Raw genomic sequence first — 18,707 nt, 5'->3', positions numbered from 1 at the left:
GTTTAAGGTAATGTTACTTTTTCTGTTTATAGGAGTTCTCATCAAGTTGTGGGATGATGACAGGCATGCTGCTGTCTAGGACATGGCAAATGAAGAGCTCCAAGGGTCTTGGATAGATGAGCCATCTGGGCAATTGTTGCTATTGCATTCACAATCTGACATTGGATACCAAAGCACAGAACATATGCTTGAGAGAACTTCACAAAAAGAATGTACTGTTCCTGAAGGTTGTCTTTTAGTCTAATAATGTTCACATTAATACAATACAGCAATTAAACAAATATTTATACAGTAGTTGGTTTGGAAGATCTTTTTAGTGGCTCAAAACAGCTATTTAGCAAATGTAACTACACTATTAGTCTAAATTTTCTGTTCAGTGATTAAAAAGCCAGAAACAAATGAGAATTATTAACTGCACATTTTGAAGTGTTCTTAAAAGCACAGAACAGTGATTCAGGGGCATATATACTCTCATGTTCTTACTGTTTGCTAAGCACATACAAACTCTGTTCTCTATCACCTATGGTAGTCAACACCTGTTTGTAGATTACTACATCTGCAACAGGTTTAAAGGGAACCACAACACCTGCTTGACATGTTTTAAACTGACTTTTATTAATTGTGCAAAATAAACTAACAAACTATTCTGTATGCAGTATTTTCATCTTACTGCATTCTGTTGTAGATAAAAGCTTTATCATTTAAACGTTGCTCTTCAGCCTTGTACCTGCAAAGTAAGCTGCCATATTGCAAAGTTGGTTCCACAACAGTGGGTCACGTGATGCACACGGCACTTTCTACTTCTAAAGCTGAGGAAGCAGATTGAGATCTGCAGTGTCTAAGAAGAACGGCTTCAGGCAGACAGGCACTGTTATAGTTAAAAATAGCACGAGCAGGGAAGCAATTGTGAGGGGGAGGAGAGGGAGGAAAGAAAGCAAACACTCTGCATATAAGATTGTAAGGAGACATTTGCATTCATCTACATTACATATTTACTCCGGAGACTTTCTTCCCCCTGTACATTCCTCTCCTCCCCCTGTGCATTCCTCTCCTCCCCCTTCCTTCCCTGCGTGTGCTATTTATAAACATAACAGTGCCTGTCTGCCTGAAGCGTTCTTCTAAGACACTGCAGGGCTCAATCTGCTTCCTTTAGAAATAGAAGGTGCCGTGTGCATCACGTGACCCACTGTTGTGGAACGTGCGTTGCAATATGGCAGCTTACTTTGCAAGTACAAGGCTGCAGAGCAATGTTTAAATGATAAAGCTTTTACCTACAACAGAATGCAGTAAGATGAAAACTGCATACCGAATTAAAGTCAGTATATTTTGCATAATGAGAAAAAGTTGTTTTAAAATATTTCAAGCAGGTATTGTGGTTCTCTTTAAACATATATAGGTAAGTCCCACTCCAGAGCTGCAAGCAGGATACAACCTGTGTTTTGCAGGGACGTGTGATTGCTAGTCTAGATTGGCTCAGAGATTGTATCCAGAGCAGGACTTACTTATTCGTTCAACCCCTTTGTGTGTGCTAAACACATAGTCATTATATATATATATATATATATGTTTGTGTGTGTGTGTATATATATATATATATATATATATATATATATATATATATAATTACAGCCTCTGTTCATCAACAAAAAATATCAATTAAAAAAAAAAGAGCAGTGTATTGTATGATATGGAGCTAATGACAGAATGAAAATTTTGTAATAATTTGTCATCAGTCCATTAAAAGAACATTTCTCCTGTTAAGTGTAGTCAGTCCACGGGTCATCCATTACTTATGGGATTATAACTCCTCCCTAACAGGAAGTGCAAGAGGATCACCCAAGCAGAGCTGCTATATAGCTCCTCCCCTCTACATCATATCCAGTCATTCTCTTGCACCTAACTAAAGATAGGACGTGTGAGAGGACTGTGGTGTGTTAAACTTAGTTTTTATTTCTTCAATCAAAAGTTTGTTATTTTAAACGGCACCGGAGTGTGTTGTTTGTTCTCAGGCAGCATTAGAAGAAGAATCTGCCTGAGTTTTCTATGATCTTAGCGGTCGTAACTAAGATCCACTTGCTGTTCTCGGCCATTCTGAGGAGTGAGGTAACTTCAGAACAGGGGATAGCATGCAGGGCCCACCTGCAAGGAGGTATGTGCAGTAAATTATTTTCTAAGGAATGGAATTGACTGAGAAAATACTGCTAATACCGATGTAATGTAAGTGCAGCCTTAAATGCAGTAGTAGCGACTGGTATCAGGCTGATATGTATGTATGTATACTCTGAGGTATTTCTGGGGAATGGAATTTCACTAAGAAAATACTGTCAATATTAAAGTAATATTTGAGCCTGCACTGCAGTGAAAGCGACTAGCAGCAGGCTTATTAATAACACTTCATAATTTTCAATTTTAAAACGTTTACTGGCATGTTAATCGTTTTTTTCTGAGGTACTTGGTGATAAAACTTTATGGGCATGATTTTTACCACATGGCTGTCGTTTTTTTCTGCATAAAAACAGTTTACTGAGCTTCCCCACTGTTGTAATATGAGTGGGAGGGGCCTATTTTAGCGCTTTATTGCGCAGTAAAAATTTAGTCTTAGTCTTCCTATTTCTTCCTCCATGATCCAGGACGTCTCTACAGAGCCCAGGGGTCTCCAAAACTAGTTTTGAGGGAGGTAATCAGTCACAGCAGACCTGTGACAGTGTGTTTGACTGTGATAAAAACGTTTATTATTTCAACTGTTATCCGTTTTGGGTATTAAGGGGTTAATCATCCTTTTGCTGGTGGGTGCAATCCTCTGCTAACTTTATACATTTTCTGTTAAAATTTGGTTGTTTTAACATATTTGGTTCATTGTTAATTCAACTGTGTCACATTTTTATGTTTCTTAAAGGCGCAGTAGCGTTTTTTATATAGCTTGTAAATTTATTTAAAAGTTTTTTCCAAGCTTGCTAGTGTTATTGCTAGTCTGTTTAAACATGTCTGACACAGATGAATCTGTTTGTTCACTATGTTTAAAGGCCAATGTGGAGCCCAATAGAAATTTGTGCACTCAATGTATAGATGTTACTTTGAATAAAAGTCAAACTTTATATGTTAAAAAAATATCACCAGACAACGAGGGGGAAGTTATGCCGTCTAACTCTCCTCACGTGTCAGTACCTTCGCCTCCCGCTCAGGAGGTGCGTGATATTGTGGCGCCAAGTACATCAGGGCGGCCCATACAAATCACTTTGCAAGACATGGCTAATGTTATGACTGAAGTACTATCTAAATTGCCAGAATTAAGAGGTAAACGCGATCACTCTGGGGTAAGAACAGAGTGCGCTGATAATAGTAGAGCCATGTCTGATACTGCGTCACAATTTGCAGAACATGAGAACGGAGAGCTTCATTCTGTGGGTGACGGATCTGATCCAAGTAAACTGGATTCAGAGATTTCAAATTTTAAATTTAAGCTTGAGAACCTCTGTGTATTACTAGGGGAGGTATTAGCGGCTCTGAATGATTGTAACACGGTTGCAATTCCAGAGAAAGTATGTAGGCTAGATAAATATTTTGCGGTACCGGCGTGTACTGACGTTTTTCCTGTACCTAAAAGGCTTACAGAAATTGTTAACAAGGAGTGGGATAGACCCGGTGTGCCCTTTTCACCCCCTCCTATATTTAGAAAAATGTTTCCAATAGACACCACCACACGGGACCTATGGCAGACGGTCCCTAAGGTGGAGGGAGCAGTTTCTACTCTGGCTAAGCGCACCACTATCCCGGTGGAGGATAGCTGTGCTTTTTCAGATCCAATGGATAAAAAGTTAGAGGGTTACCTTAAGAAAATGTTGGTTCAGCAAGGTTTTATATTACAACCCCTTGCATGCATCGCGCCTGTCACTGCTGCGGCGGCATTCTGGTTTGAGTCTCTGGAAGAGACCCTTAGCACAGCTCCATTGGATGAGATTATGAACAAGCTTAAAGCCCTTAAGCTAGCTAATTCATTTATTTCTGATGCCGTAGTACACTTAACCAAACTTACGGCTAAGAACTCCGGATTCGCCATTCAAGCGCGCAGAGCGCTGTGGCTTAAATCCTGGTCAGCTGATGTGACTTCTAAATCTAAATTGCTTAATATTCCTTTCAAAGGGCAGACATTATTCGGGCCCGGCTTGAAAGAAATTATCGCTGACATTACTGGAGGTAAGGGCCATGCCCTGCCTTAAGACAGGGCCAAACCAAAGGCTAAACAGTCTAATTTTCGTGCCTTTCGTAACTTTCAAGGCAGGAGCAGCATCAACAGGAAGGAACTGTTGCTCGCTACAGACAGGGCTGGAAACCTAGCCAGTCCTGGAACAAGGGCAAGCAGGCCAGAAAACCTGCTGCTGCCCCTAAGACAGCATGAAGTGAGGGCCCCCGATCCGGAAACGGATATAGTGGGGGGCAGACTTTCTCTCTTTGCCCAGGCTTGGGCAAGAGATGTCCAGGATCCCTGGGCGTTGGAAATCATATCTCAGGGATATCTTCTGGACTTCAAAGCTTCTCCTCCACAAGGGAGATTTCATCTTTCAAGGTTATCAGCAAACCAGATAAAGAAAGAGGCGTTTCTACGCTGTGTACAAGACCTCTTACTAATGGGAGTGATCCACCCAGTTCCGCGGTCGGAACACGGGCAAGGATTCTATTCAAATCTGTTTGTGGTTCCCAAAAAAGAGGGAACCTTCAGACCAATCTTGGACTTAAAGATCCTAAACAAATTCCTAAGAGTTCCATCGTTCAAAATGGAAACTATTCGAACCATCTTACCCATGATCCAAGAGGGTCAGTACATGACCACAGTGGATTTAAAGGATGCCTACCTTCACATACCGATTCACAAGGATCATTACCGGTATCTAAGATTTGCCTTCCTAAACAGGCATTACCAGTTTGTAGCTCTTCCCTTCGGGTTAGCTATGGCTCCAAGAATCTTTACAAAGGTTCTGGGCTCTCTTCTGGCGGTACTAAGACCGCGAGGCATAGCGGTAGCTCCGTACCTAGACGACATTCTGATACAAGCGTCAAGTTTCCAAACTGCCAAGTCTCATACAGAGTTAGTTCTGGCATTTCTAAGGTCGCATGGGTGGAAGGTGAACGTAGAAAAGAGTTCTCTATTGCCACTCACAAGAGTTCCCTTTCTAGGGACTCTTATAGATTCTGTAGAAATGAAAATTTACCTGACGGAGGACAGGTTATCAAAACTTCTAAATGCTTGCCGTGTCCTTCATTCCATTCAACATCCGTCAGTGGCTCAGTGCATGGAGGTAATCGGCTTAATGGTAGCGGCAATGGACATAGTACCATTTGCGCGCCTGCATCTCAGACCGCTGCAATTGTGCATGCTAAGTCAGTGGAATGGGGATTACTCAGATTTGTCCCCTCTGCTAAATCTGGATCCAGAGACCAGAGATTCTCTTCTATGGTGGCTTTCTCGGCCACATCTGTCCAAGGGGATGCCCTTCCGCAGGCCAGATTGGACGATTGTAACAACAGACGCCAGCCTTCTAGGTTGGGGCGCAGTCTGGAATTCCCTGAAGGCTCAGGGATCATGGACTCAGGAGGAGAGGCTCCTTCCAATAAACATTCTGGAATTAAGAGCAATTTTCAATGCTCTTCTGGCTTGGCCTCAGTTAGCAACTCTGAGGTTCATCAGGTTTCAGTCGGACAACATCACGACTGTGGCTTACATCAACCATCAAGGAGGAACAAGGAGTTCCCTAGCGATGATGGAAGTCTCAAAGATAATTCGCTGGGCAGAGTCTCACTCTTGCCACCTGTCAGCGATCCACATCCCAGGCGTGGAGAACTGGGAGGCGGATTTTCTAAGTCGCCAGACCTTTCATCCGGGGGAGTGGGAACTTCATCCGGAGGTGTTTGCCCAACTGCTTCATCATTGGGGCAAACCAGATCTGGATCTCATGGCGTCTCGCCAGAACGCAAAGCTTCCTTGTTACGGATCCAGGTCCAGGGACCCGGGAGCGGTGCTGATAGATGCTCTGACAGCACCTTGGGTCTTCAACATGGCTTATGTGTTTCCACCTTTCCCGATGCTTCCTCGATTGATTGCCAGGATCAAACAGGAGAGAGCATCGGTGATTCTAATAGCGCCTGTGTGGCCACGCAGGACCTGGTATGCAGATCTAGTGGACATGTCGTCCTGTCCACCATGGTCTCTGCCTCTGAGACAGGACCTTCTGATTCAGGGTCCTTTCAAACATCCAAATCTAATTTCTCTGAGGCTGACTGCATGGAGATTGAACGCTTGATTCTATCAATGCGTGGATTCTCGGAGTCAGTGATTGATACCTTAATACAGGCTAGGAAACCTGTTACCAGGAAAATTTACCATAAAATATGGCGTAAATACTTATATTGGTGCGAATCCAAGAGTTACTCATGGAGTAAGGTTAGGATTCCTAGGATATTGTCTTTTCTACAAGAGGGTTTAGAAAAGGGTATATCTGCTAGTTCGTTAAAGGGACAGATTTCAGCTCTGTCTATCCTTTTACACAAACGTATGGCAGAAGTTCCAGACGTTCAGGCTTTTTGTCAGGCTTTGGCTAGGATTAAGCCTGTGTTTAAGACTGTTGCTCCGCCGTGGAGCTTAAACTTAGTTCTTAAGGTTCTGCAAGGTGTTCCGTTTGAACCCCTTCATTCCATCGATATCAAGCTGTTATCTTGGAAAGTTCTGTTTTTAATGGCTATTTCCTCGGCTCGAAGAGTCTCTGAGTTATCGGCCTTACATTGTGATTCTCCTTATCTGATTTTTCATTCAGACAAGGTAGTTCTGCGTACTAAACCTGGGTTCTTACCTAAGGTAGTCACTAACAAGAATATCAATCAAGAGATTGTTGTTCCATCATTGTGCCCTAACCCTTCTTCAAAGAAGGAACGACTTTTGCACAATCTGGACGTCGTCCGTGCCCTGAAATTTTATTTGCAGGCAACTAAAGATTTTCGTCAAACTTCTTCCCTGTTTGTCGTTTATTCTGGACAGAGGAGAGGTCAAAAAGCTTCGGCTACCTCTCTCTCTTTTTGGCTTCGTAGCATAATACGTTTAACCTATGAAACTGCTGGACAGCAGCCTCCTGAAAGGATTACAGCTCATTCTACTAGAGCTGTGGCTTCCACTTGGGCCTTTAAGAATGAGGCCTCTGTTGAACAGATTTGCAAGGCTGCAACTTGGTCTTCACTTCACACTTTTTCAAAATTTTACAAATTTGACACTTTTGCTTCTTCGGAGGCTGTTTTTGGGAGACAGGTTCTACAGGCAGTGGTTCCTTCCGTGTAAAGATCCTGCCTGTCCCTCCCGTCATCCGTGTACTTTTAGCTTTGGTATTGGTATCCCATAAGTAATGGATGACCCGTGGACTGACTACACTTAACAGGAGAAAATATAATTTATGCTTACCTGATAAATTCATTTCTCCTGTAGTGTAGTCAGTCCACGGCCCGCCCTGTTTTTTACGGCAGGTCTAAATTTTAATTAAACTCCAGTCACCACTGCACCCTATAGTTTCTCCTTTCTCGTATGGTTTCGGTCGAATGACTGGATATGACGTAGAGGGGAGGAGCTATATAGCAGCTCTGCTTGGGTGATCCTCTTGCACTTCCTGTTAGGGAGGAGTTATAATCCCATAAGTAATGGATGACCTGTGGACTGACTACACTACAGGAGAAATGAATTTATCAGGTAAGCATAAATTATATTTTTCATGATTCATATAGAGCACGCAATTAATTTAAATAAAATTGTGTTTTTTTTTTTCGTTTTTTTTATCTTTGAATATACACTGTATAGTCTGATTTGTTGATGGCTGTCACATGATGAAAGGGTTTTGAAATTAGACAGAAAAAAAATTCTGCTGCTCAGAGGAAATTATATTACATTGTCTCTTTATAATGCATTTGTTGATTATGCAATTCTGGTTCTTTAAGAAATACATAAGTAAAATAGTTTCTTAACCCTGTGAGTGCTAAGCACTTTCCCACCTGGGTGCTAAGCTGTTTTAATTTTTTTTTTTTTTTTTTCTTTTTTTTCAAGACTTACACTGTTAGAAAGGTTATGCGATTACCTTTCCAACAGTGGGCCTTGGGGGTCTGTAGCTGCTTAGATGCCTGAGATACAGGCTTCTAAGCAGCATGCCCCCTTTTCCTATACTTAACATTGTCATTTTGTTAATAAAGTTGCGCAGTGACGTCACCACGCAAAACATGAACCCCCGGCGATGCCTGTCACTATACAGGCACGATCGTCGGGGGCGAAGACCCCAGATCTCCCTCAAGGTGGGAGAGTGCTAGCGATGGCTCTGAGCCGTCTCTAGCACCAGAGTTGGAAACTCTGCGACGGTTCAGAGCCGTCGTTAGCACTCAAAGGGTTAAAGGCACAATATTTTTCACTATAATTGTGCAGCATATGCACAGTCGGTTATTTCAATGATATTGGGCCAGATTACGAGTGGAGCTCAAAGATAAGGTGTTTATCGCAGGTGTATGCGGTCGTCGGGCTTACCGCTTGTATCACGAGCTGAAAATAATTGCGATCACTTGAGCACAATAGTGATTTACGCTAGAATGATTACCGCATCCTTGGAGCTCTGGTTAACTGTTTCACACAAAAAAAACTTGTGTGCTGACCCTTTATGGATGTGTGTGTGTGTGTGTGTGTGTGTGTGTATGTGTGTATATATATATATATATATATATATATATATATATATACACACTCACTGTAGGTTGTGTTGCCTGGGTGCACTCTATGGTAGATAGGCAGAAACTTTCATGAAAAGAAGAGGCACTCACAGGACTTAGTTAACACAAAATGTATTGATAGTTCATCAATTCAGTCAGTCAACGTTTCGGACCTTTGTCACCGCTATATACGTGTGTGTGTGAAAAAAGAACAAATTAGCTATTCTTAACCAACATAGGGGTATAAAGAAAATAAATTTAGACTAAAAAAAATAATACATTAAATGGCAACATATAAATGGTTTTTGGAGTCCCAATAGATAAGGATCATATATAAGAGGATGATCCTATATGTTAATATACCCTAAATAGCCTCTAAATGTGGGGTCACAGTTCGGTTTTCAACCTAGAACGTTAGTTCATAAATATAATGTGGGGCGAGAACACGCCATGATTAAACCCATTCATTAGGCGCAAAGATCCGTGAATTGAAAATTGTAATATCCAAGTTCAGTGATCCTGGAGAGAAACTGGGTGTGCAGGATAGAGGTTTATTTACTTCAAGTTCAGATGTTGGCTTAAGTATGTGTTAGGGGCAACTCTCACAAGAAATTGCTTAGGGCTGCGTAAAGTCCGTGGATCGCCTTTGATCAAGTTTCAGGTTTAATATCGGATCGGGTAATTTTCTCCTTGGAGCTCCAAGATTAGTCTGGAGATGGACAGCTGTAACCCCTCTGACTATCCAAAGCAAACAGCTATGCGCGTTTCACCCGTGGGTAAGCTGGCTTCTTCTGGCTGAGTTGTGATAGGTTGTAGAGGTCATGATACTTTATCTACCTAAAAACTCCTCCTCCTTTTTGTACATTTGCGCCCGGGTAAAATTGTAGCCTAAATATTTACATGCAAAGTTGCCAAATAACAAGTTATTTTTATGCAATATTTACAATGTGAGTTCCCCACTTGAATTAGTGAAATATTTTATATGAAGAAATTTTGAATTAAGGACAGTTGGAGAGTTAATTAACAGGGCTCGACAAACCCAGGAGCCTGGTAGCCACTGGCTCCTAGAATTTTACCCCTGGCTCCTATCTTTTTGGGTTATTCTCCATATGTCTATATACAAATCCAATGGTCTGGCTCCTTAAAATATACCTGGCTCCGAAATTATCTTACTGGCTCCTAATTCTTAAACACATTTGTCAAGCACTGTGTGTAGATTTCAAAGACAATATAATTTTTTTTTCTTTCATGTAATTAGCAAGAGTCCATGAGCTAGTGACGTATGGGATATACATTCCTACCAGGAGGGGCAAAATTTCTGCGGTTCACATCCCAGGTGTAGACAATTGTGAAGCGGATTATCTCAGTCGCAAGACGTTACATCCGGGCGAATGGTCTCTTCATCCAGAGGTTTTTATTCAGATTGTTCGAATCTGGGGTCTTCCAGAAATAGATCTGATGGCCTCTCATCTGAACAAGAAACTTCCCAGGTATCTGTCCAGATCCCGGGATCCTCAGGCGGAAGCAGTGGATGCGTTGTCACTTCCTTGGAATTATCATCCTGCTTATATCTTTCCGCCTCTAGTTCTTCTTCCAAAAGTAATCTCCAAAATTCTATTGGAACGTTCATTCGTACTGCTGGTGGCTCCAGCATGGCCACACAGGTTTTGGTTTGCGGATCTCATTCGGATGGCCAGTTGCCATCCTTGGACACTTCCATTAAGACCAGACCTTCTATCTCAAGGCCCGTTTTTCCATCAGGATCTCAAATCATTAAATTTGAAGGAATGGAGATTGAACGCTTGATCTTCAGTCATAGAGGTTTCTCAGATTAACACTATGTTACAGGCTCGTAAATCTGTCTCTAGAAAGATTTATTATCGAGTTTGGAAGACTTACATCTCTTGGTGTTCTTCTCATAAATTCTCCTGGCATTCTTTCAGAATTCCTAGAATTTTACAATTTCTTCAGGATGGTTTGGATAAAGGTTTGTCTGCAAGTTCTTTGAAGGGACAAATCTCTGCTCTTTCTGTTCTTTTTCACAGAAAGATTGCTAATCTTCCTGATATTCATTGTTTTGTACAGGCTTTGTCTCGTATCAAACCTGTCATTAAGTCGATCTCTCCTCCTTGGAGTCTTAATTTGGTTTTGAAAGCTTTGCAGGCTCCTCCGTTTGAGCCTATGCATTCTCTGGACATTAAATTACTTTCCTGGAAAGTATTGTTCCTTTTGGCTATCTCTTCTGCTAGAAGAGTTTCTGAGTTATCTGCTCTTTCTTGTGAATCTCCTTTTCAGATTTTTCATCAGGATAAGGCGGTGTTACGGACTTCTTTTCAATTTTTACCTAAGGTTGTGAATTCTAACATTAGTAGAGAAATTGTTGTTCCTTCATTGTGTCCTAATCCTAAGAATTCTAAGGAAAGATCGTTACATTCTTTGGATGTCGTGAGAGCTTTGAAATACTATATTGAAGCTACTAAAGATTTTAGGAAGACTTCCAGTCTATTTGTTATCTTTTCTGGTTCCAGGAAAGGTCAGAAGGCTTCCGCCATTTTTTTGGCATCTTGGTTAAAGTCTTTGATTCATCATGCTTATGTGGAGTCGGGTAAGTCCCCGCCTCAAAGGATTACGGCTCATTCTACTAGGTCAGTTTCTACTTCCTGGGCTTTTAGGAATGAAGCTTCTGTTGATCAGATTTGCAAAGCAGCGACTTGGTCTTCTTTGCATACTTTTACAAAATTCTACCATTTTGATGTGTTTTCTTCTTCTGAAGCAGTTTTTGGTAGAAAAGTACTTCAGGCAGCTGTTTCTGTTTGATTCGTCTGCTTATAATTTCAGTTTTTTTCATTATAAAGATTAAAACTTTTTGATTTGGGTTGTGGATTATTTTTTCAGTGGAATTGGCTGTCTTTATTTTATCCCTCCCTCTCTACTGACTCTTGCGTGGAAGTTCCACATCTTGGGTATCTGCTATCCCATACGTCACTAGCTCATGGACTCTTGCTAATTACATGAAAGAAAACATAATTTATGTAAGAACTTACCTGATAAATTCATTTCTTTCATATTAGCAAGAGTCCATGAGACCCACCCTTTTTTGTGGTGGTTATGATTTTTTTGTATAAAGCACAATTATTCCAATTCCTTATTTTTTTTATGCTTTCGCTCCTTTTTTATCTCCCCACTTCTTGGCTATTCGTTAAACTGAATTGTGGGTGTGGTGAGGGGTGTATTTATAGGCATTTTAAGGTTTAGGAAACTTTGCCCCTCCTGGTAGGAATGTATATCCCATACGTCACTAGCTCATGGACTCTTGCTAATATGAAAGAAATGAATTTATCAGGTAAGTTCTTACTTAAATTATGGGTTTTTTTTGCATGACTGATTATACTTTTAGAATGTATCCCCTCCTTTCCTGAAATTTAATTCTGAGAGTTGTTGGTTTATGCTGTCATGGTACCTGTGAAATAGCATTAAAGGGACACTGAACCCAAATTTCTTCTTTCATGATTCAGACCGAGCATGCAATTTTAAGCAACTTTCTAATTTACTCCGATTATCAAATTGTCTTCATTCTCTTGGTGTCTGTAATTGAAAACCAAGAATGTAAGTTTAGATGCCGGCCCATTTTTGGTGAACAACCTGGGTTGTTCTTGCTGATTTGTGGATTGATTTAACTGACCAATAACAAGTGCTGAACCAAAATAATATGAGTAAATTAGAAAGTTACTTAAAATTGCATGCTCTATCTGAACCACGAAAGAAAAAATTTGGGTTCAGTGTCCCTTTAAATAAACTACAGATGTATCACATAATCTTATATTTCATTTTTTGCTAATATCTAGTTTGATACGAATTGGTCTCACTGTAGCCCCTGCCTTCTCATGCGTAAGACAAGTCAAGAACAAAGGATTTAGACTTTTGTATAGATAAGACCAATGAGCAACTTCAAAGTAAAAATTAGCATTATGGAGCCCTCAGATGTGTATGTCCATATATGGGTATCCTGCCCAAGATGGGTAATAAAATTAATGACCCCATGTGGAGATATACAGTCGCTGGCTCTGGGACTGAACTCTTTGAGGCCTAACTATATGCAAAAGAAACAGGTTTTTCATCAGGGAGAACCACTTTGCATGCAAGAGTTGATTATCCCCTGCTAAGTTAGACACGCAGGATCTCCTGTTTACCAGACGTGGTGAAAACTTAGATTTAAAATAGCAGAATATATACTTAAAAAGTCATATAAATGATTTGTCTATAATTTTCAAATCTATTTAAAATACTCATATATATATATATATATATATAAACCTGGGAGATGTGTCTAACGCATAAATACCTTTAAATCTAAAGTGAATATATAACTGTATATTTTAAGTGTTTAACCAACTTACTTCAGAATAACAACATTATTTCTTTAATTTCAGACCGAGGAGAAAACAGTAAATTGTCCCAGAAATTATATATAAATTTATATATAAATTTGTGTTTTTTCATGCACTCAAAATGATACTGTCAAGAGATGTATTGAATGTGAAATGTGCTGTATTTGTATTAATATGGGATAATAACCAAATGCAACTTTTAAAGGCATTTTCTAAAATATTATAGGATTGAAGTATACTCATGTCTGGTATGTATGAATGCATGCTAGATTATATTAGATGGGACAAATATGTGACCAGACAGGTTTATTAATATCAAGGAATAGTGTATTTTGATAAACATTTTCTTTTAGATATTTTAACTGCAGCAATATTTGATGGTAAAACTGCATTTCTGGTTGTCTGCTGCCACCTATAGTTCAAAAATGGTATCACAGCCAAAAGGTATTTAGAATCAGGGAGGCGTTTCCCAAATAATCAATAATATGTACAGATCCAAGGACGAATCAGGGACAAGCATTTGTAAGGGCCTATCCAATTCTTGTGGGAATGATTAAATAAAATGAGGAGGGATTCTTTATTTTGACTAAAGACCCACACACAGTAGACAAGGACACAGACTCAAAGAAGCATAACTTTTGGAGAGAAACATACACAGGTTTTGGTGCCAAGTATATTCTCTGCCATTTTTGGACACTTTCTTGAACAAAGGAAGATAACATTTTGAGGCCTGTACCTTTGCGCATAGTGGATAAATCCTTCTTAGATGACCCACAAGAAATTCTGGAAGCGGAACACTCATTTGGTTATGTGGTAATGTATATATGGCTGCTCTATATTTTGAATATTTAAATCAAAGGTATTTTGTTGCTACAGTTAAATTACAGCTGGTAATTTAAAGAACATTATTGGTGTTTTAAAGGAACATTAAATGCCGTAGATTTGCATAATCAACAAAAGAATGATAAAAAGACAACGTAATAGGCCTTAGTCTAAACTTCAAATGAGTAGTAGATTTTTTTTTTTTTGACAAATTTGTTATGTCTATTTCCACTCCCTCTGTATCATGTCAAAGTCTTTAACCAATCACAAATATATGTATATTTTTTGTCTAATTGGGCATACTCAGTAGGAGCTCAGTGTAAACATAAAAAGACTGATCATTTTGTTAATGAAAGTAAACTGGAAAGTTGTTAAAAATTGCTGCTCTATCTGAATCATGAATTGACTTGAGTGTCCCTTTTTAATGTACTGTAATAGCTGTTTGAAAGGGGTTGTTCCTGGGTTGCAAAACACTGTACATTTTTTCTAACAAAATGACAGTTTAAATGCAGATATTTTGTAGTGTTTTTTAATTGTTGATATTTACTACACATATACATACAAATGTGTTTTATATTCCTTTAATGAGAGACGTGAAGTACTGAAAGCTAAATTAGGTCAATGTCATACTGCATGCAAATATCAGGAACATGTTTACCCAATATAGTAATAAGTTTAAGAATTACAGATATTCAGAAAACTCATGATATTAAAGATTTTTTTTATTGCATAGTAAAGGGGGTATTTCTGTACTGAATAAAACCATTTTCTGTTACTTTATTCCTCTCATAATAACGGTAGCGTTATCTTTATTCTGTTTTTATATTTTTGACCAAAACCAATGACTATTGTCTGTACTAGTCTTCACATTTTGCTTTATCCCTCCTCAGCCATTTCTGCCAATGAACCCTGCCTGTTGCTTCATGATAGAAAGACTCGGGAAACGCACAGCAATTCTCAGCACTGCAGCATGAGTGCGTCAGCTACAACCTGTCAGGAAGATGAAAACAGCATTGCCTGCCCTATCTGCCATAATGAATACAGGTCACCAAGTGAATTAAAGGAACATTTTAAAAATCATGGGCCCAATAATCAGGAATTTATCTGCTGGGAAAGTGGCTGTTCCTTTATGTCACAGGACCGCAAGCAATTCCAAGCTCACTTGAAAAGAACACACAGTGTGACGCCAGTGGCTTGTTCGCAGCGTGCTTGTCGTTTACTGTTTGCGAGTCAGAACGAGATGTCTGTACACTTCCGCAGCCACTTTCCTTTTCATTGTAATCGCTGTGATTTTGTTAGCTCCAATACTAAGCAGTTCAGTCAACATAAGAAGGATCATTCTGAGGAAGAGCGATCAACTACAGAGGCCCTTGAATCCAAACAGCCTAGAAGTGAATCTGCTAGAGAGGAAGCAACTGAGAGCCAGCAGCCGCCAGGCAAGTGTTTCCATAAACAATATACATGCTGTTATACCCATACCAATTAATATATCCCTTGTTAGAACAATTCGGATGACATAGCAGTATCAGCCCTATACGTTTCTTATACAGGTTTAAAGGAACAGTTTAGTAAAAGTTTAAACGTTCATGATTCAGATATGGCATGCAATTTTAAACTTTCCAATTTACTCTTATCATCAAATTTGCTTTGTTGAAATCTAAACCTAGGTAGGCTCATATGTTAAATTTTAAGCCCTTGAAGGTTGCATCTTATCTCAGTGCATTCTGATAGTTTTTTTTTTTAAGCTAGACATCACTAGTTCATGTGTACCATATAGATAACATTGGGCTCACTCCCGTGGAGTTATTTATGAGTCTGCACTGATTGGCTTAAATGCAAGTCTGTCAAAAGAACTGAAATAAGCGGGCAGCCTGCAGAAGCTTACATACAAGGTAATCATGGAGGTAAAAAGTATATTAAAGGGATAGTCTAGTCAAAATTAAACTTTCATGATTCTGATAGAGCAGGCAATTTTAAGCAACTTTCTAGTTTACTCCTATTATCAAATTGTCTTTGTTCTCTTGGTATCTTTATTTGAAAAATCAAGAATATAAACGCCCTGGGTAGCGCTTGCTGATTGGTGTCTAAATTTATACACCAATCAGCAAGCAATACCTAGGTGCTGAAACAAAAATGGGCCAGCTCCTAAGCTTACATTATTGCTTTTTCAAATAGCGATACCAAGAGAACGAAAAAATGGTAATAGGAGTTAATTAGAAAGTTGCTTAAAATTGCATGCTCTATCTGAATCATGAAAGTTTAATTTTGACTAGACTATTCTTTTAATATAACCGTGTTGGTTATGCAAAAACTGGGGAATGGGTAATAAAGGGATTAGCTATCTTTTTAAACAATCTACATTCTAGAGTAGACTGTCCCCTTTAATTGCAGCCCTAATCAAATGTATTTTTCAGTTTATTCATTAAAATGGTAGAACATTATTTTGTTGGTATGATTTACTGCCAAGGAAACAATAAAATAATCTTTAGATTACTGACCATGTCTAATCATGAGGTCATTCACAATCCTTTAAAATATTTTTTTTTTTTTGTAGCTAATGTAGTCATGGGTGCCACCATGTTGAAAGCTAGCTTTTACTTCATTCAAGTGCAGATGTGTTTGCACATGTGCAGCAACTCTCCTTCAGATTTCTGCAATGAAACAAAGGTTCTAAAATTTCGGCATCCATAATCAGAGGGAAATGTATTTAGTGTTTAAAAATTCATCTAACTCTCACAAAGCCACACAAAAATGAAGTCCTTTTTAGTTGCAAACTTTTACAGCTCCCAAGCAGAACAGGGTAGATAATTGGTGGGTTGTGCAACTGATTGGCTGCCTGGTTTCCTGATGGGGAGCTGCTATGCTTGCTATGTATGTTCACATAGTTGTAATCGGGTTGTAATAAAATGTTTAATTTATGTTTAGTTATAAAAGATACTTTGATTTTTTTTATTTTTTTTTTAAATTTTGATGTTGTTCCCTTTTCCTGTAATTTAGTTTGTTTTCTAAATTTCACAGAGTTTCTATAATGTAATGGGTGCTACCATGTTTGGACTTAAAGGGATAGAAAGGTTCAAATTGAAATGTGAATTTCAATTTGAAATATAAAAAAATGTCAGTATACTTACATTAGCAAAAATACTTCCAATAAGTATTGCTGATTTTCTGCAGCGTACGCACATATCCTGTGAAGGCCCAAGCATTCAAACACCACGCCTTTTTAGAGTGCAGCCGCTGGTGTGTTTTGCTTCTGAATACATAATGGGCCAGATTACAAGTGGAGCTCTAAATATTGGTTTTTTGAAAGCGTTATTTGCGCTTGTCACGTATCTGAAAGGGTTAATACCAATTTTAACAAAGTGTGGACAACTCAGCTGCTAAACTCTAAAGAACAGTATTATTTGTAAATGTAACAGATGTCTATACCTTGTGAACAAACTGATTCACAGGTATCCAGAAATCTGTAATTAATCTGATTAACAGATGTTATCAGTAAATAGGTGAACGGTTTGCAAACACAACCCCAAGTGAATCTGTCAACTTAAAATAAAAAAATAGGTACCTGAATTCTGAATAAACTTAAGGCTTGAAATTAAGAACTTCACTTTATATGTGCACAAAGTAACTGGTTTCTGAAGCTTGTGAGTCAATTAGGAAAACCGGTTAGAAATTACCTGCAGGCACTTCAAGTTAAAATTTTGATGTGCAGCGTGTGGAGCGGAGGTCTGATGTCTGCCTGTAGGCAAGTAGAGTAAACGGTCCTGTTGGTGCAGGCTGTCCGAGTGAATAGTAACAAGTTCAGCATGTGGAAGAGGGTCCCGCTGTATGCGTCCAGGTGAGAGGAGATGTCCGTCCGTAGCTGATGACGTCAGAACATCAGCAGAGACGTTCTCAATCACGGAGCTGATTTTAGATAGCAGAATACTCGCAGCAGAGGCAAAGTCTAAACACAGACTCCAGGATAACAGTGACTGGGGAATGGCAATAATGCGAACAACCAACGAATAAGTATTAAAGTTAAATAATATCAAGTAAGTTACAACTTCTTGATTAAGGTTATATAGGATCAAATGGCCATAGTGTTTCCACTTAAGAGTGAAGGGGAAAGTTACCAAGCAAAGAGTGACAGTGAGCGTCTTTATAGGCTGGCTGGAATAATACACCCACAAGAGGCGGGATCATGACAGCTCTCCACTGTTATACCAGCGCACGCTAGCACAAGAGTGTGCTTCCATAGCCTCCAATTGGAGCCTTGTTCTGATGCCGGCACAGAACCTAAGCGTAGCGAAGGGGGTAAGTAGTGTAGCAATATTAAATATATACGTATATGATATTATATATACTGCACTATAAAGGGCACTTTTCAGTGCCGTTTTTTTTTTCTAACTAACACTTCACTCCTGTCAATTCTTCCCCCAAAATACTGTCTAATGCAGTTATTTTATTAAAAAGTAAAAATGCTACAATTTTTATATTTTATTAAAATACACTACACTGTATTTTGGGGGCATTTGGGGATGATTTATAAAATTTAACCAGGGATCTGATCTCCGGTTAATTTTATAAGCGCTATTTGCTACCCCGAGCTTGCGGTAACAATAATCAGTCACTTGTAATGTTTGGTTATTTATCGCGCACCAGCAAACAGTTTGCAGGAGTGCGATTAATTTGAGCTCCACTTGTAATCTAGCCCAAATTGTGTCATACAAGCCACTGTTGACTCTCTGAGAAGGTGTGGTGTACAAATACTGGTGCACAGCGCTCACAGGATATGTG

General features: G+C 39.2%; 1 protein-coding gene across 3 annotated transcripts in view; it reads left to right on the top strand.

Moving 5' to 3' along the window:
* ZNF142 (zinc finger protein 142) overlaps positions 1-18,707 on the top strand; it is an 85,232-nt gene that overhangs the window by 5,383 nt on the left and 61,142 nt on the right. For 2 of the 3 annotated variants that reach the window (XM_053698135.1, XM_053698134.1), the window contains exons 2-3: positions 33-227; positions 14,822-15,367. In XM_053698135.1, the coding sequence (XP_053554110.1) occupies positions 83-227; positions 14,822-15,367 (691 nt within the window). In that variant the 5' untranslated portion in view covers positions 33-82. The remainder of the gene's footprint in view (positions 1-32; positions 228-14,821; positions 15,368-18,707) is intronic. The other variant, XM_053698136.1, reaches the window with a different exon arrangement.

Source organism: Bombina bombina, chromosome 1, assembly GCF_027579735.1.
Source record: "Bombina bombina isolate aBomBom1 chromosome 1, aBomBom1.pri, whole genome shotgun sequence".
Lineage (NCBI taxonomy): Eukaryota > Metazoa > Chordata > Amphibia > Anura > Bombinatoridae > Bombina > Bombina bombina.
The sequence above is the reverse complement of the archived record's forward strand: the minus strand, read 5'-3'. Positions and strand labels throughout refer to the sequence as shown.